The 26,159-nt window shown below is 43.9% G+C and overlaps 1 protein-coding gene across 2 annotated transcripts in view; it reads right to left on the bottom strand.

Annotated features, from left to right (window-relative positions):
* LOC126266718 (titin homolog) overlaps positions 1 to 26,159 on the bottom strand; it is a 1,013,152-nt gene that overhangs the window by 852,565 nt on the left and 134,428 nt on the right. For both annotated transcript variants that reach the window (XM_049971188.1, XM_049971189.1), the window contains exon 12: positions 20,005 to 20,116. In XM_049971188.1, coding sequence (XP_049827145.1) covers positions 20,005 to 20,116 — 112 coding nt within the window. The remainder of the gene's footprint in view (positions 1 to 20,004; positions 20,117 to 26,159) is intronic.

Below are 26,159 nucleotides of genomic sequence, written 5' to 3'. Positions count from 1 at the left end.
CCAACCTTTACTGAAAAGAAAAAAATCTTATCCCATCGGAATTTGCGTTGGGCTAGGTACAGTCCTTTCCAAGCAACTTGTTCAGGAAAATACTGTTCGTCGGAGTTTAGTCTTAAACACTACCCTCTCATAAATCTCAGAATGGGTATTGGCACCGTCGCGGAACCAAATGTACCGTGAGCCTCGTATGTCGGCGACTCCTGCCTGCACTGTACCACTATGTCGTTATGTTCAGTAGAGGGTTACCTTCAAACGGCCGTGCCGACGACATAGGTACGAGCCCAAAATCATGGGTACAGTTTTATGCCTAGAAAGTCTGCAGCAGAATTCAATCCGCGGCCTACATCCTGAATTATATCTGGATAACCAACGGCTAGGAGTGATGGACAACTTTCGGCTTTTAGGCCTGCTGTTCGACCAAAAACTGACAAGGGTGCCACACACTAAGCAGCTCGTGACAACTTGTATGAGGAAAACTCCCTACGTTTCCTTAGAAACAGTTGCTGGGGAGCCAGTAAAATTTTAACAGTGGCTGATTTTATCCATATTTGACTATGAATGAGTCCTTTACCGGTCAGCAACACATTCGTTTAAGGTCTACAGGACACTGAGCACCACAGCGGACTCCGCCTTGAGAATGAAGCTTTCCATACGAGTCCGTTTAACAACCTGCTTGTTGAAACAGGCATTCCACCTTTAAAGATACGCCGCCAAAAACTATTACTTACCCACTGCCTTAAGATTTACTATAGGCCAGGATGTTCCTTTTATACGACAGTTTCCCAGAACCCCATCATCCATCAGTTTACGAATCGTATGGAAACAGGGCTGCAGTGGTTGGACTAAAAGACACCCACCGGCAACTCTTTGGAATATTCCTCGTCCTGTAATACGAATGTATTTCTTTTGTGGCATCAAGGATCACACAGACACTGATATTAATAGGGCTAGGTTCTATTCTGTTCTTCACGACTACTCATCCTGTAGCCCAATATACGAAGGCTTCAGAGATGATGAGAAAGTTGGCTCTCCATCTATCGACAAAAATGTTTGTGTTTAACACTTCCTTCTCACTCAATGTAACATCTACACTGTGGAATTAGTAGCAATACACTTGAACTTTCGCAGACTTACATCCCCAGCCTGACATAATTATTTTCCTGTTCTGTCTCGCCCGTAATAGTTTGAAGATGGCTGAAAATCACTCATCGATTCATCCTTTGGTGCTCATCATTCAGGAACAATACAGGAACCTCCGTGGAATTCCCCTGGACGCCGGGCTATGTAGGTACTGGGGACAATGGTCGTAGTGATACGTTAGCTAGGAATCCTGTACGATGGACCTGCTGCAACACAAATCGCAGGAGTTGACTTGCAGATACATCTTAGACACACTGTCTTAGAAAAATGGAGAGAAGAGTGAGTGACCATTAACCAACCCAACAAACTCCGAATAGTACTAAGTCTCCACTAAGAATTGGACAACGTCACTTCGCCCCTTTCGAAGAGAAGCTCTAGTCCTATGTCACGTCCGTATTAGTCATACCTACCACAGACACACACACACACACACACACACACACACACACACACACACACACACACACGCAAGCAGCTATATACTTCGACAAGAGAAGCCGCGTCAGTGCATCTGCGAAGTAACCCAAAGATTCTGAAGCACGCCCAGATTCATTTGATCTACATCTACATCTACATCTACATCCATACTCCGCAAGCCACCCGCCGGTGTGTGGCGGAGGGCACCCTGAATACCTCTATCGGTTCTCCCTTCTATTCCAGTCTCGTATTGTACGTGGAAAGAAGGATTGTCGGTATGCTTCTGTGTGGGCTCTAATCTCTCTGATTTTATCCTCATGGTCTCTTCGCGAGATATACGTAGGAGGGAGCAATATACTGCTTGACTCTTCGGTGAAGGTATGTTCTCGAAACTTTAACAAAAGCCCGTACCGGGCTACTGAGCGTCTCTCCTGCAGAGTCCTCCACTGGAGTTTATCTATCATCTCCGTAACGCTTTGGCGATTACTAAATGATCCTGTAACGAAGCGCGCTGCTCTCCGTTGGATCTTCTCCATCTCTTCTATCAACCCTATCTGGTGCGGATCCCACACTGTTGAGCAGTATTCAAGCAGTGGGCGAACAAGCGTACTGCAACCAACTTCCTATGTTGTCGGATTGCATTTCCTTAGGATTCTTCCAATGAATCTCAGTCTGCGCGAGCTGGGTTTCACACGACCGTCTTTTTCAAAACCCATGCTGTTTCCTACAGAGTAGATTTCTAGCCTCCAGAAAAGACATTATACTCGAACATAATACGTGTTCCAAAATTCTACAACTGATCGACGTTAGAGATATAGGTCTATAGTTCTGCACATCTGTTCGGCGTCCCTTCTTGAAAACGGGGATAACCTGTGCCCTTTTCCAATCCTTTGGAACGCTTCGCTCTTTTAGAGACCTACGGTACACCGCTGCAAGAAGGGGGGCAAGTTCCTTCGCGTACTCTGTGTAAAATCGAACTGGTATCCCATCAGGACCAGCGGCCTTTCCTCTTTTGAGCGATTTTAATTGTTTCTCTATCCCTCTGTCGTCTATTTCGATATCTACCATTTTGTCAACTGTGCGACAATCTAGAGAAGGAAGCACAGTGCAGTCTTCGTCTGTGAAACAGCTTTGGAAGAAGACATTTAGTATTTCGGCCTTTAGTCTGTCATCCTGTGTTTCAGTACCATTTTGGTCACAGAGTGTCTGGACATTTTGTTTTGATCCACCTACCGCTTTGACATAGGACCAAAATTTCTTAGGATTTTATGCCAAGTCAGTACTTAGAACTTTACTTTCAAATTCATTGAAAGCCTCTCGCATAGCCCTCCTCACACTACATTTCGCTTCGCGTAATTTTTGTTTGTGTGCAAGGCTTTGGCTATGTTTATGTTTGCTGTGAAGTTTCCTTTGCTTTCGCAGCAGTTTTCTAACTCAGTTGTTGTACCACGGTGGCTCTTTTCCATCTCTTACGATCTTGCTTGGCACATACTCAACTACCGCATATTGTACGATGGTATTGAACCTTGTCCACTGATCCTCAACACTATCTGTACTTGAGACAAAACTTTTGTGTTGAACCATCAAGTACTCTGAAATCTGCTTTTTGTCACTTTTTCTAAACAGAAAAATCTTCCTACCTTTTTTAATATTTCTATTTACGGCTGAAATCATCGATGCAGTAACCGCTTTATGATCGCTGATTCCCTGTTCTGCATTAACTGATTCAAATAGTTCGGGTCTGTTTGTCACCAGAAGGTCTAATATGTTATCGCCCCGAGTCGGTTCTCTGTTTAACTGCTCAAGGTAGTTTTCAGATAAAGCACTTAAAAATTTTTCACTGGATTCTTTGTCCCTGCCACCCGTTATGAACGTTTGAGTCTCCCAGTCTATATCCGGCAAATTAAAATCTCCACCCAGAACTATAACATGGTGGGGAAATCTACTCGAAATATTTTCCAAATTATTCTTTAGGTGCTGAGCCACAACAGCTGCTGAGCCCGGGGGCTTATAGAGACATCCAATTACCAAGTCTGAGCCTGCTTTAACCGTGACCTTCACCCAAATCATTTCACAATTAGAATCTCCGTCAATTTCCTTCGATACTATTGCACTTCTTATCGCTATAAACACGCCTCCCCCTTCACTGTCCAGCCTGTCTCTGCGGTATACATTCCAATCTGAGTTTAGGATTTCATTACTGTTTACATGTGGTTTCAGCCAACTTTCTGTCCCTAGTACTATATGGCGTTATGACCGTTTATTAATGAGAGCAGTTCTGGGACCTTTCTATAGACGCTCCTGCAGTTTACTATTAGCACATTAATATTGTTATTCCCTGTTGCATTTTGCCTACTCCTGCCTTGCCGCGTCTCAGGAGGCGTCTTGTCGGGCCTAGGGAGGGAATTCTCTAACCTAAAAAAAACCCCATGTGCACTCCACACGTACTCCGCTACCCTCGTAGCCGCTTCCGGCGTGTAGTGCACGCCTGACCTATTCAGGAGGACCCTACATTTCTCCACCCGATAGCGGAGGTCGAGAAATTTGCACCCCAGCTCTCCGCAGAATCGTCTGAGCCTCTGGTTTAAGCCTTCCACTCGGCTCCAAACCAGAGGACCGCGATCGGTTCTGGGAACGATACTACAAATAGTTAGCTCTGATTCCACCCCGCGAGCGAGGCTTTCCGCCTTCTCCAACTCCGCCAACCGCCTGTACGAACTGAGGATGACCTGTGAACCCAGACGGCAGGAGTCATTGGTGCCGACATGAGCAACAATTTGCAGTCGGGTGCATGGAATATATTACGTTCTGTCGAACCATTGCCACAGATCGTAGCTGATGGCGCAACGAAAACATGCCGTGCTTCAGTCTTGTCGTGGGAAAGTGGATATTACCATTTGATTTACAGCACTCATATCAACAGTTGATGATAGGGTGGAATTGGGAACGGGATTCCTCCTGCCGCTTAGTTTGACCCAGATGGAGAGGGGGAGAAGTACCAAGTAAGGTCCACCCCAGTCCAGGTATAAACCCCAAATCTTATCGTCCTATTCTTGAAATGCGTGTTTGTGTTTATCACCCACGGTAATTAACAGCTTTTTTTAATGACAGCCTCTAGTAGTGTCGATGCGATGGGAATAGAAACGGAAGCAGCAGGATAAATATTCCACCCCAACTCTTATCCTGGAAAAAACGTCTTCCAGCTGCTTCATCTTCTAATGTTAGTTCACTGCGCTCGACAAGTGATTTCTTGTGACAGCTTTACAGATCTTGACACGACTGTACCCACATTAGTCGCAAAATTCTTGAGTTGGCTCATTGATTATGAGGATAAAGGGATTGACAACTACGATATTGAGACTCTCAGAAACACCACGTATCATCACCCTTTGAAGACACTGTCCATTGAGATCAACTACTCTTCCAAGTCCTTTGCAACTCCTAACAGAATTACAATGACGTTGGCAAATTTCACTTTTTTTTGTTTCTTCTTCGCGTAATTCAGTTACCTTTCCACAATTCTCCTGGGATCCCTTTCCCGCTTGCTGCGTGTAGAGATTGAATAACGCCGGGGATTGGCAACAATTTTACGTCACTAGCTTCTGGACTCCCGCTTCCCTTCCATGACCTTAGAGTCCGCAGGTCGTGGCCTCACGGTTGCGTTCTCGCTTCTCCAGCACGAAGTCCCTAGTTCGATTCCCGGCGGAGTCGGGGATTTTCACCAGCCTCGAGATGAATGGGTGTTTGTGTTGTCCTCATCATTTATGAAAGTGGCCAGACTATACTGAGCAAAGGTCGGGAAATTGTGCGGGCGCTGATAAGAGATGAAACTGATCCCCCATGGTGCACAAAACAGGTGCGAACGCTGTTGCAGAGGCAGCGGAAAAAGCATGCGAAGTTCAGAAGAACGCGAAATCCCGAAGATTGGCTAAAATTTACAGACGTGCGAAATTTGGCACGGACTTCAATGTGAGATGCCTTTAATAGGTTCCACAACGAAACATTGTCTCGAAATTTCGTAGAAAATCCGAAGAAATTCTGGTCGTATGTAAAGTACACAAGCGGCAAGACGCACTCAGTACCCTCGCTTCTCAGTGCCGATGGTACTGTTACCGACGACTGTGCCGCTAAAGCGGAATTATTGAATGCAGTTTTCCGAAATTCCTTCAGCAGGGAAGACGAATGGAATATATCAGAATTTGAAACACGAACAGCTGCTAGCATGAGTTTGTTACAAGAAGATACCTTAGGGGTTGAGAAGCAACTCAAATCGCTTGATAGTGGCAAGGCCTCAGGTGCAGATTGTATACCGATTAGGTTCCTTTCAGATTACGCTGATACAATAGCTCCCTACTGAGCAATCATATACAACCGCTGGGTCACCGATAGATCTGGACCTACAGATTGGAAAATTGCGGAGGTCGCACCAGTGTTTAAGAAGGGTAGTAGGAGTAATCCATCGAACTAGAGACCTATATCATTGACGTCGGTTTGCAGTAGGGTTTTGGAGCATATACTGTATTCAAACATTATGGATCACCTCGAAGGGAACGATCTATTGATACGTAATCAGCATGGTTTCAGAAAACATCGCTCTTGTGCAACGCAGCTAGCTCTTTATTCGCACGAAGTAATGGCCGCTATCGTCAGGGGATCTCAAGTTGATTCCGTATTCCTAGATTTCCGGAAAGCTTTTGACATCGTTCTTCACAAGCGACTTCTAATCAAGCTGCTGGCCTATGGGGTATCGTCTCAGTTGTGCGACTGGATTCGTGATTTCCTGTGAGGAAGGTCGCAGTTCGTAGTAATAGACGGCAAATTATCGAGTAAAACTGAAGTGATATCAGGTGTTCCCCAGGGAAGCGTCCTGGGACCGCTGCTGTTCCTGATCTATATAAATGACCTGGGTGACAATCTGAGCATTCTCTTAGGTTTTTCGCAGATGATGCTGTAATTTACCATCTAGAAAGGTCATCCGAATACCAGTATCAGTTGCAAAGCGATTTAGAAAAGATTGCTGTATGATGTGGCAGGTGGCAGTTGACGCTAAATAACGAAAAGTGCGAGGTGATCCACACGAGTTCCAAAAGAAATCCGTTGGAATTCGATTACTCGATAAATAGTACAATTCTCAAGGGTGTCAACTTAACTAAGTACCTGGGTGTTAGAATTACGAACAACTTCAGTTGGAAAGACCACATAGATAATATTGTGGGGAAGGTGAACTAAAGGTTGCGTTTCATTGGCACGACACATAGAAGATGCAACAGGTCCACTAAAGGGACAGCTTACACTACACTCGTTCGTCCTCTGTTAGAATATTGCTGCATGGTGTGTGATCCTTACCAGGTGGGATTGTCGGAGGACATCGAAAGGGTGCAAAAAAGGGACAGCTCGTTTTGTATTATCACGTAATGTGGGAGAGAGTGGCAGATATGATACGCGATTTGGGGTGGAAGTCATTAAAGCAAAGACGTTTTTCCTCGCGGCGAGATCTATTTGCGAAATTTCAGTCACCAACTTCCTCTTCCGAATGCGAAAATATTTTGTTGAACCCAATCTACATAGGTAGGAATGATCATCAAAATAAACTAACAGAAATCAGAGGTCGAACAGAAAGGTTTAGGTGTTCGTTTTTCCCGCTCGCTGTTCGGGAGTGGAATGGTAGAGAGATAGTATGATAGTGGTTCGATGAACCCTCTTCCAAGCACTTAAATGTGAATGGCAGAGTAATGATGCAGATGTAGATGTGGATGAACCGCGCAGTTGAGCTCCCCACCAACCAAACATCATCGTCATCATATATGACCTTCGACTGTTACAACTGCAGAGTGCTTTCTGCACAAGCTGCAGCTGGCCCTGACTTGAACGCACTACTTTGTACCCTGAGATGCCGTACCTCGGGCAGCAGCGATGTTCAGTACGCCTCTGGGTCGCAGTGGTGACGCGGGCCGCCGTGTGTGTTTGGCACGTCAGAGCGGCCTTGCCAGCGACGCCGCTAAAGTTAGCACCCGCTCGCCTCATCCGTTGACGTCCCGGGACACCGGTGTCGCACCGCACGCAACACGCCCTTCGCCAACTCGCGCACCCTGCGTGCCTCAGCGGGCACCTCCGAGGCTGCCTTAAACTGATTGTCGTGACACAGCTGGAATCAATAAGGGCGAAACTAAAGAAATATACCGACACGATGTTACTGAAAAACATTGAGATTAGAATCCAGGTCAGGCTCAAATTCCAAAGTCACGACATATTCATTACACTGCAGTTTGCTGAGTCCATTTCAATAATTTTATATCAGTGAATCTGATTCAGTCGATATGCACTGAAGTCCCGAGAAAACTGGTACACCTGCCTAATATTATGGAGGGCTACCTCGAGCACGCAGAAGTGCCGCAACACGCCGTTGTAGGGACTAATACCTGAAGTGGTGATGGAGGGAACTGACACCATAACTCCCGCACAGATGTCCATAAATCGGTAAGAGTACGAGGAGTGGCGATCTCTTCTGAACAGCAAGTTGCAAGGAATTCCAGATATGCTCAATAATGTTCATGTCTGGGGGGTTTGGTGGCCAGCGGAAGTGTTTAAACTCAGAAGAGTGTACCTGGAGCCACTCTGCAGCAATTCTGCACGTGTGAGGTGTCGCATCGTCCTGCTGGAACTGCCCAAGTCCAACGCAATGCACAATGGACATGAATGGGTGCAGCTGATCGGGCACGATGCTTACATACATGTCACCTTTTAGCGTTGTATCTAGAGTCACAGGGCTCCCATACCACTCCAACTGGACACCCCCACACCATTACAGAGGCTCCACCAGCTTTAACATCCCCTGCTGACATGCAGTGTCCATAGATTCATGAGGTTGTCTCCATACCGGTGTACGTCCATCCACTCGCTACAATTTGAAACTAGACCCGTCCGACCACGAAACATGTTTCCAGTCATAAACAGCCCAATGTCGGCGTTGACGGCCCCGGACGAGGCGTAAACCTTTCTGTTGTGTTGGCAGAAGAGCCAACCACGTGTTACTAGTGGAGGCCGAAATGCACGTGTTTTAGCTCACGCAGGCTGGCGTCAGGAGGGAAGAACTATACTGACGTGAGTTCTGGAACATGACAAGGAATTTGAATTCAGAAAGCGTACGCAATTAGTTTGATACTTAACTTTAATCCATTAATGATGGACGTAGCTCTTGAGGGTACATAAGTCACAATATTATCTGTTCAGAATACATTCATAGTAACTGAATACGGCGCCTCGCTAGGTCGTAGCAAATGACGTAGCTGAAGGCTATGCTAAACTGTCGTCTGTGCAAATGAGAGCGTATGTAGTCAGTCAACCATCGCTAGCAAAGTCGGCTGTATAACTGGGGCGAGTGCTAGGGAGAGTACAGACTCTCCCTGCCGTGTGGCGGCCCTCGGTCTGCAATCACTGATAGTGGCGACACGCGGGTCCGACGTATACTAACGGACCGCGGCCGATTGTGTGACACCACACTTTGTGTCTTGCATTCATCAAGAGAACACCAGTGGGCCTTCGGCTCCGAAAGTCCATATCGATGATGTTTCGTTGAATGGTTCGTACGCTAACACTCGTTGACGGCCCAGCATTGATATCTGCAGCAATTTGAGGAAGGGTTGCACTTCTCTCACGTTGAAAGATTCTCTTCAGTCGTCTTTGGTCTCGTTCTTGCAGGATCTTTCTCCGGCCGCAGCGATGCTGGAGATTTGATGTTTTACCGGATTCCTGATACGGTACACCCGTGAAATGGTCGTATAGGAAAATCCCCACTTCATCACTACCTCGCAGACGCTGTGTCCCATCGGCTGTGCGCCGACTATAACACCATGTTCAGACTCACTTAAATCTTGATAAGCCGCCATTGTAGCAGCAGTAAACGATCTAACAACAGCGTCAAAGCTGGCCGGGGTGGCCGAGCGGTTCTAGGCGCTACAGTCTGCAACCGCGCGACCGCTACGCTCGCAGGTTTGAATTCTGCCTCGGGCATTGATGTGTATGTTGTCTTATATAAGCATTGCCGACCGCAGCGCCGTATTCTGCCTGCTTACGAACCTTTTTATTTGAATGTGCATGCCTATACCAGCTTCTTTGGCGCTTCAGTGCATATCAGTGAATGTGATTCAGTTGATACGTATACCTGTGGTAGGGTAAGGCATAAAAGTCCATCTTTGCCATTCGACTGATGATCCTCGATTTGTTTCCTCGGAAAAAAGTAGGGAAATGTACGAGATAATTAACGGACGGTCTTGCAGGCAGTCTCAAACCTTTCAAATTTTAATTTTTTTAATTTTAAGACGTTAATTTAAATTCGTTTATACTAATGACAGTAAATTAGCAAAAATTTAGAATCCAAAGAAAATGGGAGAAGAAAAAAGGTGGAAATACTCAACGTGAGTGCTTGTGAGTAAGAGATCCGGGTTCGAGTCCTGCTCTGGTACAAATTTTCTTTCATCACTACATATGCGAGAAAGCTTCTATTACTGCATTGTGTAATCGAATACGAAAGCGAAATTAGATATTCTGCTTTAGGGAAACGAGTGTCACCTAGTTTATTTGTTTCTTATTTCTTAATTTTAAGCTCAAAGCACGACGCTCGTCTAAAACAGGGAAAGTAAATCAATTTTCTAGTGGATTAAGGAGAAACGGAGGGTGAAGGACAACAACAGACAAACCTCCATAATACGCAGAAGATTGTGGTCTTGTACAATCGTATTGAATCTTTAAAAAATCTGAGTGTTCCCTCTAAGGTCGACGTCTTACAAAACCTGGTTTGGAGGCGGCATTGGAAATGCCGTACTAAAATGAATTTAGAATTTTGATGAATGTTTTTTCTATAATACGAGAAGTATGGAAACTGAAGGATATTAAAGTATTTGTCGTCGTTAAAGGAAATACGCAGGCCGAGGCTGTAGAATGTAAAGAAGAACCAGAAGTTTATCCAGCAGAAGGTATTAATCCCTGCATGCAGTCTCTACCTATATGAGCTCCAACCCTACCGATCAAATCTTTTATCAGAACACATTAGAGCTAGCGTGAATACTAGACGCTTTTGAAATGTACGCGACACATGTTATGCGATCGTTGAAAGTTAACTGTGTGGATGGCAGACGACGTATTTGTAATGGCGTTTCTGCTCTAGAAGATTGTCCCATCACATGCTCAGAACTGGACACCGTATATCTCTTGGAGTTCGTGAAGGCGAGTGGCGTGGTGCAGTTAGACGGGAACTGACATTTACGTAACACAGAACAGAGCCCTATGTTCCCTACACCGATTGCATTTCACGTCGGTAAAAATATCCCACAAGGATGTCCCCTATTCGCAGCACTAAGAGGCTTTGTTTCTTTGACAGAACAGGTGTTTCTTTTCCGTTTGTCGAAAGCAACCACAGAAAATGTCAGTATCAGACAGATAAGCACGTCAAAAATTTACTAATTTTGCAAAGAAATTACAATTTACGCATGGCGAACGAAAATTTGTAATGTGGTAGCTTAACTCTCTTCGGAGACGAATGCTAGAAAGCCCTGAATTACAGCCGGTGTTATAATGGTCGTCCAAGTTAAATGTAGTTGCGCTCAGCTATGAAATCGATCTAAAGAAAGGATGACAATCTTGGTTTGATTTGCCGGACAGGATTTATATCGTCACTACTTCTGTACTATTAACAAATGCCGATAAGTAATAAAATTTCCTTGAACACTCTCCCAGATTCGACCAGTAGACTGCGAAACGAGCACCGCGAACAGACACTAACTTACGTCCAGTAGGTGTCTAGCACATCCGCAGACAATCTCCTCCAAAATCAAAACAGGGTAGCGCTGCAAAGGCAACAGGGAAACAGGGAATACACAAAAATCACAACCCTGAAATTTCCACGTTAACATATGTAATTAGTTGGCTTGCATTCATCTGGTTACTGGATGCGCATTCTGTACCTGCCGAACTCGGGCACTCTCACAAACTAGCAGCACTCCCCCAGAAAACAGGCGATGCCTCAGTCAGAATTTCACGCCCGCGCGCTTAAACGCTCTTTCGCGTTCTTGCAAGCTTAATAAATTCACGTCGAAAATCAACTCCTCTGTTCCATGAGCTCCAGACCATTCCACAACATTATTTTACACCCGCGCCTTTTGTCAATCAGCAGCAAGTATTGTATCTCCTACCTTTTAAACTTCTCAGAAGTTCTCCCGCGTACCGCTGTGGACTAGCACTCCTCGAAAAAAGATATTGCGGGGACATAGCTTAGCCACGGCCTCGGGGAATGAATTTTCATTCTCCAGCAGAGATTGCGCTCGTCTGAAACTTCCTGGCAGATTGTCAGCCGAATAGGGACTCTAACCTCGGACTTTTCCCTTTCGCGGGCAAGTGCCTTCCCCCTGAGATATCTGTGCGCGACTCAGGACCTGGCAGAAGTAAAAGCGTGACCGTTACACAGTCGATCGCGACAAGACCAATGCTTTTGTGACTTCCAAAATGGATCGCCACAGTTCCATCTGCTCGGAACCATTTACCACATGCGTGACTGACTTACGGACGATCAGGACCAGATCTGACGTAATGTTGACGATAAGTCACACCCATGTCTTCTGTTCTGTAGATACCCACCTAGTGCAAAAGTAGGAAGAAACGCACGGTGATGAAAGTAAAGCAGAATTAAGATAAACAAAAACGTGAACGTACTGAGAACAACAGGAGAGCGAGAGAGTGGGTGGGCGGCGAATTTAAGGAGCAGACTAAAATAATATGTCGAGATAGTTATAGCTTTTATGATACATTTTAGGATACATTTCTCGGTGCAAACAGAACGTCAGTGGCAGGAACGTGCAAGACGCAGTACGACAATGAAGAGACACTCGGTGTGGATGAGATCGACTGGTTGACCTGTTAACTGCTGCCAAAAGTTGTGCAGGTGGTGGCTGCGGTTGTGCGTCTGTTCCGCTACAAAAGAATGCCATGAAACATCCGAAGAGCGGCCAGAAAGCGTGACCGGCAGGTCATTTGGCATCCACGCATGCAGCGGGGATCGCAGCCACTTGTCTGAAGCCAAACGTTGAATGGGCACCCAGGGTAATCGTCGCTCCTTTGCTCTTGCTGTGTCTTACAGCTTTCATTCTTAAGCACGTCTCAGCAGCGTAACTACATGGCTTTGAACGTGTTCGCACTGAGCAAAATGGATGCTCCAATACATCGCTGTTTCTTTCCCAATTTTACTAAGTTATCATCCCACTGGACACTATATTCAGCTCACATGCCTATTTATCAATGACATGTATGACGCCTATATGCTATTCCACCCATGAATGTGGAACAAAGTGGCAATTCTATCAAAACGTTAGAAATAGTCAAAATCTAACTGCAGCAGCTTATTACAAACAGTATTGTAAGATGCCTAAAAAAGTTATTAGGAAGACAAAAAGTATGTGGTATGCAGATAGAATAGCTAAGTCTCAGGATAAAATTAAAACCATATGGCCAGTCGTAAAGGAAGTGGCTGGTCTGCAGAGACAGGTCGAGGATATAGAATCAGTGCGTAGTGGGAATGTCCGTGTTACTGATAAGTCGCATATGTGTACAGTATTTAATAATCACTTTCTGAATATAGCAGGTGAACTAAACAGAAACCTAGTCCCAACAGGAGATCATTCAGCGCTCGTAGAAAAAAAGAGTTCCGAGACTGTTACCTGAAAGGCTCCTCCATGATACTGACAAGAGCGAGTTTGAGTTGATAATTAAATCACTAAAGACCAAGAACTCTCATGGATATGACGGGTTATCTAGCAGAATACTGAAGTATTGTTCTATGTATGTTAGCCCAGTACTTAGCCATATCTGTAACTTTTCCTTTAGGAGTGGTCGGTTTCCTGACCGATTAAAGTACTCGGTAGTGAAACCACTTTATAAAAGGAAGACAGGAATAATGTTGATAATTATAGACCAAGTTCTGTGCCATCGGTGTTTGCTAAAGTTATCGAGAGGGTTGTATAAACGAGGTTACTGGAGCATTTAAATGCACATAATTTGCTGTCAAATGAACAGTTTGGTTTTAGAAATGGTTTAACAACTGAAAATGCTGTTTTTCTTTTCTCTGTGAGGTTTTGGACGGATTAAATAAAAGGTTGCGAACGCTAGGTGTTTTCTTTGATTTAACGAAGGCTTTTGACTGTGTTGACCACAAAACATTACTGCAGAAGTTGGACCATGATGGAGTAAGGAGAGTAGCTTACAATTGGTTCGCCTCTTACTTTAAGAACAGAAACCAGAAGGTAATTCTCCGCAATATTGAGAGTGGTAGTGATGTTCAGTCCCAATGGGGCACTGTTAAGTGGGGCGTTCCCCAAGGGTCGGTGCTGGGGCCACTGCTGTTTCTTATTTATATAAATGATATTCCTTCTAGTATTACAGATGATTTAAAAATATTTCTGTTTGCTTATGACACCAGTTTGGTAGTGACGGATCTTGTGTGTAATATTGAAACAGTACTAAATAATGTAGTTCATGAAATAAGTTCGTGGCTTGTGGAAAATAATTTGATGCTAACTCACAGTAAGACTCATTTTTTACAGTTTCTAACTCACAATTCAACAAGAACCGATATTTTTATCGGACGGAATGGGCATATTATAAGCGAGACGGAACAGTTCAAGTTCCTAGGCGTTCGGATAGATAGTAAGCTGTTGTGGAAAGTCCATGTCCAGGATCTTGTTCAGAAACTAAATGCTGCTTTATTTACCATTAGAACAGTATCTGAAATTAGTGACACTTGAACACGAAAAGTAGTCCACTTCGCATATTTTCATACGCTTATGTCATATGGTATTATTTTTTGGGGTAATTCTTCTGATTCAAAAAGGGTATTTTTGGCTCAAAAACAGGCTGTTCGAGCTATGTATGGTGTAAGTTCGACAACCTCTTGTCGACCCCTATTCGATAGTCAGGGAATTCTGACATTGTCCCCACAGTATATATTTTCTTTAATGTCGTTTGTTGTTAGCAATATTAGCTTATTCCCAAGAGTTAGCGGCTTCCACTCAGTTAATACTAGGCAGAAATCAAATCTGCATGTGGAATGCACTTCCTTGACTCTTGTGCAGAAAGGAGTGCAGTATTCTGCTGCATCCATTTTCAATAAGCTACCACAAGAACTCAAAAATCTGAGCAGAAGCCCAAACACTTTTAAGTCTAAACTGAAGGATTTCCTCATGGCTCACTCCTTCTATTCCGCCGATGAGCTCCTAGAAGAGCTGAAAAATTAAGCAAATTCCAGTGTTACATTGTTGATTTTCTTTATTTAAACTCACGACTTGTCGCCTGAATATGTTTTTTATATTTCATTTTATCTGTTTCTACTATCGTGTTATAATTTCATGTATTGACTCATTCCATGACCATGGAGACTTCTCCATAATTTGGTCTCACGGAACAATAAATAAATAAATGTTCTGAATAACCTATATATTTTTCATCTTCCAATTTCCTTGTAATTTGCATTCACATTCAAGGGCGTATTCCACAAGCCACTGTACGGTGTATGTGGAATGTACAGAATGAATCAGTATAGCTAGTCCACCTATTCCGCTTTCGGATGAGGCACGGAAACGACGATAATCTGCGCACCTCTGAGTAAGCTTCAGGTCCTCTAATTTTCCAGTCTTGCTACTTAGTGGTACATATGTATAGAAGGCAGTAGTAATAAGTTCTTTCATTTCTCTCGAAAGGCTAGATCTCACACATAACCCTTAGAAAATCGTACCTTTGTGTTACCGTGTCGGAATAACATTTGTTGAACATAATCGTATGAATGACAATATTTCTCTCAATAAATAATGCTCTTTCTTATTCTTCCACATATTTTATGTCATTTCTGTTTGATTATGTCTAAAAAACAGGAAAAAAACTCAAAAATGAGTCGGACAATTGTTTTATAAGCGGTGTACTTTTAAGATGAGGAATACTTTCCAAGAGCTTTCGAAATTGTCCACAACCCAGTTCTTTTTTGCGATTGAGTTTCTCTATTCATTGATGTTTGAATCAAACGATGCCGTTGTTTAAGTCCAAGCGATCTCCCTGATACAGCGCTCCATTCAAAATCATTTTATGCAACATGTACTTTTCAATAAAGTTCTAACATGCATCATACCCACGTCTAGCCAGGAGCTGGAAGGAAACATAAATCGTTAATGTCACTAGTAATGCAATGTGAATTGCAGTAGAACCCTTAAACCGATCACAACCTGATTAATGCCAACAAGATTACTGAAGGTGCTGCAAATGCAGACCAGGAACAAGTGCTGCATGCGCTGCAAAACACACATGCCCTCAGTGACGAGGCACCAGGCAGGGCGTACTCAAGTGACCTCTGCTACTGATCCATTACTCGTCGTTATTCTTTAAAATAAGTGTCCCTTACGGGAATCACATGTGACTGTTGGTCTGTATGTACTGGCATCGTAAAGTCCACTCCTTGCATCAGGCCACAACACACGCCCTCACACTATAATCCAGCGACATGTGCGTGGAAAGTACGTAGTCCTATGATGCAGCCTGACAAAATGCTTTCCACTTCAGAGGAGTAACACATATAACACCCTGGCTACAGGCAATACGCTAAGGGTGTCGCACAACATCTGCATGGGTTGGATTACTTGTGAAGACAGGGCCTGCAGGAAATCACTCAGGGACGTATGGTCGCTATCAATAGATTTTGTTCATTCCTGTTCAAAACAATTCTGATGCGGATGCACATGCACTTGCACGGAAGACGAACATCATCATGGGATCTTTTGCCTGCACACTGCACAACCATCGGTATTTATCGCGTCGCCTGCAACTCAATAGTCATAGTTTTGTCGTGCATGAACCATTTTATGACGAAAATAACGCTAGCTTTTTAGTAAATAAGTTATTTTTGGACGTTTCCACAAACATAGGTGTATTTAATCATCACAAGACGCACTGCTGGAGGAGGAATAACCTCCACTCTGCGTGTCAGACAGTTTCACGGAAACAGCCAGTGGGATCACTGGTGACTCCCCCTCTAGTCTCATTTTCTCGACCCTCATCTAACTCAAGCAGCGATAGTTACGATTTCTTCAAGATGAGCTTCCTCTTTTGATCGAAGATGTTCCACTACTAAACCGCAAAAAATTTCGACACGATGGGCCTCCAGCGTTTTTCCAGAGTCAGCACCAAGCTCTTTATCCTGGTAACCGAGTACCAAAGAGTTTACTTGTCATATGGCCAGCGATATCGTTTGATGTTACTCCAGTCGAAATTTTAGGAGAACATCAGTTTGGGTGTTGGAAAAGAGCTAGTAACACGCAAGGCAGTACTAGCCCTACGATTCGTCTTAGGAGATTGGTTTAATAAAGGCAAACAGACACTTCTATCATTTGTATGTTTAGAATACGTTTTTGACCATTTTGAATGGAAAAGTCAGTTCTAAATTATGACACTACTCGCGATAAAGTACATGCAGCGAAGACGTATGTACAACACTTACAAATTCGTGAGTGCAGTTATAATAGTCCGTGGCATGAAAGGGAGGTGGTGGATGAGGAGGGAGTGAGGCGGAGTGGCAGACTATGCCTCGTGTTGTTCAATCCGAATCATGAGCAAGAGGCAAAATGAGCTAGGGAGAGGTCAGGAAAGGTGAGTTAAAGTTCAAAGCGAAGACGTAAAAAGAAGGATAATTGAACGTGTAGAATCAAATGACGATATGCTGAGCAAATTAGCTTTGGAAATGACTAAAAGTAGTAAATGGGTTTTGCTATTTGGGCAGTAAAATAACTGAAGATGGCCCGAGTAGAGGTGATACAAAATGTAGACTGGAAACAGCAAGACAGGCTTTCCTGAGAAAGAGAACTGTACGTAGCCTTCTAACATAAATTTTAGTGTTAGGATATTTTTTCCGAAAGAGTTTGCTTGGAGTATAGACTCACGTGGAAGAGAAATGTGGACGGTAAATAGTTCCTTCTAGAGGTGAATAGGGTATTTTAAAATATGGCTCTGCAGAAGAATGCTAAATGTTATATGGACAGAGCGAGTAACAAATGAACAACCACTGAAACGAATTAGGGAGGAAAGAGTCTCGTAGTAGAACTTGACTAAGAGAAGTGAACACTTGATAGGACACACGCTGAGTCATCCTGTAACAGTCAATTTGGTAACGGTAAGCGGTGTAGAGGCATACCAAGGATCAGTTAAACACAGGATCAATTGAACGTACAGAGCAATAACTACACAGATACGATGATACTTGCACAAGGTAAGCTAGTGTGTAGAGCTGCGTCTAGCCAGTCACAGACAAAAAAAAAAAAAGAAGAAAGAAACTGGAAATGTTGGAACCTGCCGCTTTGTTCTTTCAATATAGTGCGCTGCTCTTTATTCACCACGGTGTTTGGGTCAGAGATGTAGCTAAGGAACATCTTTCTTAATCAGAGCTCCATGGGATATGACAACATACAAAATCTCTTTCCGAGCACAAAACTGTCTGGAAACGGATATTCGTCAGTACGTATGTAGCTTACAAGCCTCCTCAGGATCTAGTTCCATGCACTACACTGTCTTGAAGAGTACCTATGTCAAACAATTTGCTCCGTTCATGACTGCCACTGGGGCTGTCCCGGTGATACAGCAAATTCTGAAAGTCTTCATTTGCACTTGCTGTAATTTTGTTTTGTTATTCGTGTTTATGGTTGTCATATGAGATCGTTAGGTTTCCAGTGCAGAACTAAAATGGACTAACGACTTACGGAGTCTTCTAGAAGTAAACAGACTAACACCTTAAGCAGTTGAGCGAAGTCTATGTCTGAAGTACTGTTACAAACTGGCAGGAAAGTGGATTGAAAGGGCTGCAAACAATATACAGGCCAGTCACCGATATTCTCCAGGTCTTGTGGAAAGGCGAAACAATTTTTTACGGAAGAAAATAATATTGTCATTCAGCGTCCTACTCGACGCTGAGGTCCACACAGGCAAGTGAAGTACAGCAGCCAGACAGAGATGGGGAATTACGTTGGCAGAGGTATCTTTGAAAGAACCGTTCTGGCATTCATAAATGGAAAAAGTAAATCAGGAGAGCACGACGAAGACGTGACATGAGTCCAGTATTGTACCCATTGAGCACTGTTACCGAACGTTCTCACAAAGCTGGTAACATTGCCGGTTGTGTTCGTTACCAAAAAATTACATTGATTACAAAAATACAACTACAGGAATTTTAACCCTTCACATGCCGGCCGGGGTGGCCGAGCGGTTCTAGGCGCTACAGTCTGGAACCGCGCGACCGCTACGGTTGCAGGTTCGAATCCCGCCTCGGGCATGGGTGTGTGTGATGTCCTTAGGTTAGATAGGTTTAAGTAGTTCTACGATCTAAGGGACTGATGACCTCAGAAGTTAAGTTCCATAGTGCTCAGAGCCATTTGAACCATAACCCTTCACGGAAGCATTTTTATTTTCAGGTATGAGTTGGCGCAAAAAGAGCAATACATCTTTCTTAATACAGATAAAGTCCAGAGCAGACTTGCTCCTCATGAGGTATGTGTACACAATTAAGAACTTCAGTGACAAAAAAATAACACCAATCAACTTCAGAATTTTCTACAAAAATAACGGACAATCATCAATTTGAGAACAACAAAACATATCCAGAAAATAGGAACAAGCAACAAGACGTAGAATTTTTCTATAGGTATTTCCGAATTACACAGAAAAAGGAATGCGCTCTACCATTAATCTACACGCGTTTGCCACTTGTATCGACCCTAATATAGAATATTAATATTGTAACAGTTTCTGAAAGACATTTGATCAGCCAGTTGCAGAAATGCGTGACCTGCGAACATACTGATGATTTTATAATGACATTACTGACAGATATTCGAAGTTCAACGTGATAAACAGAAGAAAGGGGGCTGATATTTGTCGAGAAGGAAAATAGTTTTCTTCTGTGATACTTTTCGAACTTTAGAAAAGTCATTTCAGAACCGCAGATAGCTTGTGATGAAATAAATCTTTATGAACTATCGAGTTCGATCATATCATCATCTTCAGGTATCATTAAATTATTAACAATATCACGTATGACAATTTTTTTCTGTGGAGTGTATTGGAATGAAAACCATCCTGTGTCGGTGTGTACAGTGTTTTCAGCTGTCAATAATGTTTATATTACTAGTACTAACGGTACTGACCGCAAGTAACCCTGGAGAACTTGGCACATGATGGTTTTTATTTTAATTCACGCCAAAGTGAAAACGCTGGAATTACAGGCCACTGTAAATAATTTAATGATAACCGATACTGGTAGCTGTTGGCGGCTCTGGAAAGAGAAGACTTTTTTCCAAATATTTAAGAGCTGCACAAAACGAGCTGCTAAAGACCCTCCAGCCAGAGTGCAAAACAAAGCCGTCGACGCGCTCTCACCTTTCCGCCGTTCTCTCTCCTCGGAATCCCTGATGTCCCTCAGGATCTCTTCGGTGGTGTCTCGCAGACGTGACTCTGCTCCTGGTGTCAAGGAACGGGCTCTCTGTCGGACCTGGAACAGAAGGTTTTCTGTAGAATCCGAAGATTACTCAGGTGATGCGGGTAGCACTAAACAAAAAGTATGTACAAGAGGCGTTCAGTAAGTAATGCAACACTCTATTTCTCGGCCACTTTTGGATGCAAAAAATGTGGAACTTCGTGGAATATCCCTACTTCGACCACTGTAGTTTCATGAAATACCGATAGGTGGCGGCGTGTACACAACCTTCAAAATGTTGTCTGTAACGGAGATGTGTCCTAGCAGAGAGCTGTCATTGATTTCTTTTTGGCGGAAAATCAGAGCATCGCAGATACACTACTCGCCATTAAAATTGCTACACCAAGATGATAAAGGGGTATTCATTGGACAAGTATATATATTAGAATTGAAATGTGATTACATTTTCAGTCAATGTGGGTGCATGGATCCTGAGAAATCAGTACCCAGAACAACCACCTCTGGCCGTAATAACGGCCTTGATACACCTAGGCATTGAGTCAAACAGAGCTTGGATGGCGTGTACAGGTACAGCTGCCCATGCAGCTCCAACACGATACCACAGTTGATCAAGAATAGTGACTGGCGTATTGTGGCGAGCCACTTGCTCGGCCACCATTGACCAGACGTTTTCAATTGGTGAGAGATCTAGAGAACGTGATGGCGAGGGTAGCAGTCGAACATTTTCTGTAACCAGAAAGGGCCGTACAGGACATGCGACATGCGGTCGTGCATTATCCTGCTGAAATGTAGGGTTTCGCAGCGATCGAATCAAGGGTAGAGCCACGGGTCGTAACACATCTAAAACGTAACGTCCACTGTTCAGAGTGCCGTCAATGCGAACAAGAGGTGACCGAGACGTGTAACGAATGGCACCCCATACCATCACGCCGGGTGATACGCTAGTATGGCGATGACGAATACACGCTTACAATGTGCGTTCACCGCCATGTCGCCAAGCACGAATGCGACCATCATGATGCTGTAAACAGAACCTGGATTCATCCGAAAAAAATGACGTTTGGCCATTCGTGCACCCAGGTTTGTGTTTGAGTACACCATAGCAGGCGCTCTTGTCTGTGATACAGCGTCAAGGGTAACCGCAGCCACGGTCTCCCAGCTGATAGTCCATGCTGCTGCAAATGTCGTCGAATTGTTCGTGCAGATGGTTGTTGTCTTTAAAATGTCCCCATCTGTTGACGCAGAGGTTGAGACGTGGCTGCACGATCCGTTACAGCCATGCGGATGAGATGCCTGTCATCTCGACAGCTAGTGATACGAGGCCGTTGGGATCCAGCACGGCGTTCCGTATTACACTCCTGAACCCACCGATTCCATGTTCTGCTAACAGTCATTGGATCTCGACCAACGCTAGCAGCAATGTCGCGATGCGATAAACCGCAATCGCAATAGGCTACAATCCGACCTTTCTCAAAGTCGGAAACGTGATTGTACGCATTTCTCCTCCTTACACGAGGCATCACAACAACGTTTCACCAGGCAACGCCTGACAACTGCTGTTTGTGTATGAGAAATAGGTTGGAAACGTTCATCATGTCAGCATGTTGTAGGTGTCGCTACCGGCGCCAACCTTGTGTGAATGCTCTGAAAAGGTAATCATTTGCATATCACAGCATCTTCTTCCTGTCCGTTAAATTTCGCGTCTGTAGCACGTCATCTTCGTGGTGTAGCAATTTCAATGGCCAGTAGTGTGTTTATAGACGCTTGCAGAATGTCTACGGAGACGTAGCAGAGGACAAAAGCACGCTGAGTCGTTGGGCGAGGCGTCTGTCGTCATCGCAACAATGCCGCGCAAACCTGTCCGATCTTCCGCATACCGGCCGGCCGCACACTGCTGTGAATCCTGCAGTGTTGGAACGTGCGGACACTCTCATCTGAGGTGATCGACGGATCACAATCAAACACCTCGTTGATCAACCGGACGTCTCTGTTGGCAGTGCTCAAGCACTCGTCCACCAGCTGGGGTACCCAAAGACGTGTGCTCACCGGGTTTCTCGTCACCTAACAGAAGACCTTAAAGAGCAACGAAGGACCATGTGTGCGGAATTTCTTGCGCATTACGAGACTGATCGAGACAACTGTTTGCCGAGAATCGTCACAGGCGATGAAATCTGGGTTCATCACTTCCAATCGGATACAAAACGGCCATCCATGGGGTGACGCCACAAACCTCTCCTCCGAAGGAAAAGTTCAAAGCTTCACCCTCTTAGCATGTAAAACTATGGGGCGGTCTTCCAGGACTCTAAATATGTTATTGTGTATGATGTCGTTCCTTATGCTCCAACGATCAACTCTAAAGAGTATAGTGCTACCCTCAGAAAACTGAAGAAACGACTTCAGCGTGTTCGCCACAAAAATGCAAATAAACTTCTCCTTCTCCATGGCAAGGCAAGGCTTCACACAACTCTGCACTCCCGAGAAGAGCTCAAAAAATTTCACTGGACTACAGCCCGAATCTCGCACTTTCCGACTTCCATCTGTTTGGTGCAATGAAAGATGCACTCCTCGGGAAGCAGAACGTAGTTGATGGTGAGGTTATTAATGCAGTAATACGTTGACTCCGACATTTGACCAGTAGAGTGGCGCCATGCCATGGCACAGACTCTACCAGTAAGGTGGCGTAAGTCTGTTGCACTAAACGGAGACTATGTAGAAAAATAGGGGTTTTTAGCCAAAAGGGTGGAGAATAATATGGCGGGCTGGAATCCTGAATATAACCGAACTGCTTTCAGAGAAACAGTGGTTTGCATTACTTTGTGAATGCCCATCGGCCAGAAGTAAAAGTAAATAGAACAAGTATCCGAAGCGCAACGCAGCGAAGTCTTTGCGAAATGATCAGAGCACAGTCGCTTTCTCAAGAGATACGTTTAATCACATTACCTCACATTTAAATCACTATTCTAACGTTCATAAAGGATACAGTTACAGACAGACCCTTTGACTCTGCAACGGAATGTGCACCGTTTTCAAACTTCTTGGCAGATTATAACTGTTTGCCGGAGCACAAGACGAACTGGGAACCTTGTCTTTCCTTATCCACTGATCTATCCAGGAACGACTGGCTGCTTCAATTCTGCTAGTAAACGTCTCTGACCTTTCCAACTTTAGCGAAGCTCTCTAATATACCTGCTGAGAGTAATTCTGCTGGAAGAAAGTATATCATGGAGGAATGACTTAAACATAGCCTAGGCGAGTGTTTCCAGAATTAATCTTTCGCTCTGGAGCAAAGTGTGCGCTGTTTTGAAACGTCTTGGCAGATTAAGCCTTTGTACCGATATTCTTTCTTCCAGAAGTCCTTGTCAAGTAGCTTAAGTGCAGTTTGGAAAGCAGTACACAGGTACTGGAGAATTTGAAGCTATTAAATCAGGGCCTGAGTCGTTTTCGGATAGCTCAGCCGGTAAGAAGATTACTTGGAAGAGACATTGTTAGTTACATCTGACTTCTCTTACAATGTACGATATAGTTTCAGAAAAAAATAAATGAAAAACTATAAGATTTTGGAAGCGTCCGGTAATGCAGAAACAAAAATGAATTAAGCGATGCTCTAGATATCACAACAGAATTCTACAAAACAAGCATTTTTAAGACAAGGTATCTCTTAGGTTCCGTAGTTACAGAAAGACATCTACATCGAATCGTTTTTGGAACTTTTTCTGATGTTGGATGACTCCAGAAAGATACATAACATTTTCTTCGTGTTCTGAGAGCACATCCAATACTTCACTCATCTGTAAGACATCTAATGAAATAGTTTTTGACACTGTGAACATACAGTGAGAAAAAAGGGTTTGCACGTATGTTACAGAACTTAACGGTAAGGACTGTCGGAATGGACGAAATCATTCATTAAATTGACAGCCAGGGAAGGACTGCACATCTTCCAATAGATATCGCAATGTTTCATTCACGAGACGTGAAGGAAAAATCTTCTTGGCTGATCGGCGTCTAGTCTGGATTCTACATTCGAAACAACTGCTTCTTCGCTTTGAGTTTAGGTTTAGGAAGTATCAGTGCCGTCGATGAGTCGAACATTGCGGAAGAAGTGATGCAGATACCTTTCGACAGCAAGAAACAGTTCACTGGTGTTTTTTCCACTGTTTAGATAATATAATATTTTCTGCTATAGTGATCTTACAGTGCTTCCTCAATGGTGCTTCCTTGGACGACTGTCTATCTCCGGATCATCTTGCTGTGATATCGTTATTACAAGTACGAGTTGGTCAAGTCCTTTAGGACTGGTTGCAGCAGAACAACGGGAACTCTCCATAGCCGTTGCCTTGGCTGTCAATGACATAACGTCCACGACATGGAGGTTGGTACAGTTCTGTTTATTCTCTGGAGGTTTTGTGACAGAGTGCTGCTCTTCCAAACCAACAGCAGCAATATCGATTAGGTTGGGGGAATGAAAGCTACGTACGTGATTCAATTTTTCGACAGAGGAAGCTGTGTTCATTTACAGACTGACTTAATTACCAAAGTAAACGTTCGTTCGAATATTGAGCATCCTCAAGTGCGCTAGATTCACGTCATGGACCACAGAAAGCATCTCTTTGATAGGGATTTCGAGTTTCTCGTCGGATTATAGGTGCTAAAATCAATAAAATTTATACGCTAGAAAATCATTGATCCTATCCATCATAGGGGGCTTTGGCTGACCAAGAGCACCAGCAAAATCAGCCCATACTTGGGATCTCTCCAGATGTCCGTAATGATTCATTATTTACTTAACAGCAACCGCTGATCGTGCGTCAGGTCTTATCTGATCTTCGAAAGTCACTAGCTTTACATCCGCCCAGTGACTCACCCATATTAGTGATCAGTGGCGCTTTCAAGTGCCAGTTTATGAAGAAAGTTACCATCAATGGGAGAGAGCTCGGTGTGGATCATATGACAGATATAATCTAGGCCGGAAGACGGATTCCACTCTGGTGGATGACTAAGTACAGCAGAATATAGAATTTAGCAAAGGAGGCCGTTCGGCAGATGGCATTTTAAGATTTTATTTCACGATCTATTAAATTAGCATTATCATGGAAAGTGCGTCTATTTTTTTTAATCTAAGGAGCGGAGAAGATTAGCTATTCTGTGATCTGAACAGATCATGTTCTCAAGATGTAGTAGTTAAAAGAATTTATACTGCTGATCATTAAAAGTGTAACACCGTAAGGCGCCATACATTGAAGGTCAAACTGCCCCAAGTTTAGTACGTGTTTCGATATGTAAACGATTAGCACCTCATGCAACTGCAAAAAGTCTCGGAACAATGTCATCTACATTCTACATGAAAGATTACGCCTAGAAAATGCGACAAACGCACTAAAGAGACAGCCTACATTTCACTTGTCCGTTCTCTGCTGGAATACTGCTGCGCGGTGTGGGTTCCTTACCAGTTAGGATTGATGGAGGACATGGAAAAAGTGGAAAGAAGGGCAGCTCGACTCGTGTTATCGCGCAATAGGGGTGCGAGTGTCACTGATATGATACGGGAGATGGGATGGCAGTCACTGAAACAAAGGCTGTTTTCTTTGCGGCGAGATCTATTTACGAAATTTCAATCACCAACTTTCTCTTCCGAATGCGAAAATATTTGGTTGACTCCCACCTACGCAGGGTGAAATGATCATCATAATAAAATAAGATAAATCAGAGCTCGAACGGAAAGATTTAGGTGTTGCTTTTTCCCACGCACCATTCGAGAGTTGAATGGTAGAGAAGTAGTATGACAATTGTTCGATGAACCCTCTGCCAGGCACTTAAGTGTGAATTGCAGAGTAACCATGTAGATGTACATGTAGATTACTGAGCGGGTTTCTCATTCAGAAGCAACATTTGGATTTTGGCTGTGAGAAGATTTTGTTATTCATCGTGTAAGGAGCAGGGAATTGTACCACCACGCGTCTAAATTCTACAGCGGAAGGATCGTGGCCTCCGGGGACTGAGGTTTGTTCTAGAGTTGGTCGGGATTCAACGATTGTCACGGGAATATGGACTCAATTGACAGGTTCAGGGGGCTTCACTCGACGGCTTGGAGGATCTG

This window comes from Schistocerca gregaria, chromosome 4 (genome assembly GCF_023897955.1).
Source record: "Schistocerca gregaria isolate iqSchGreg1 chromosome 4, iqSchGreg1.2, whole genome shotgun sequence".
Classification (NCBI taxonomy): Eukaryota; Metazoa; Arthropoda; class Insecta; order Orthoptera; family Acrididae; genus Schistocerca; species Schistocerca gregaria.
Note: the sequence above shows the minus strand (reverse complement) of the source record. Positions and strands in the feature narration are given on the sequence as shown.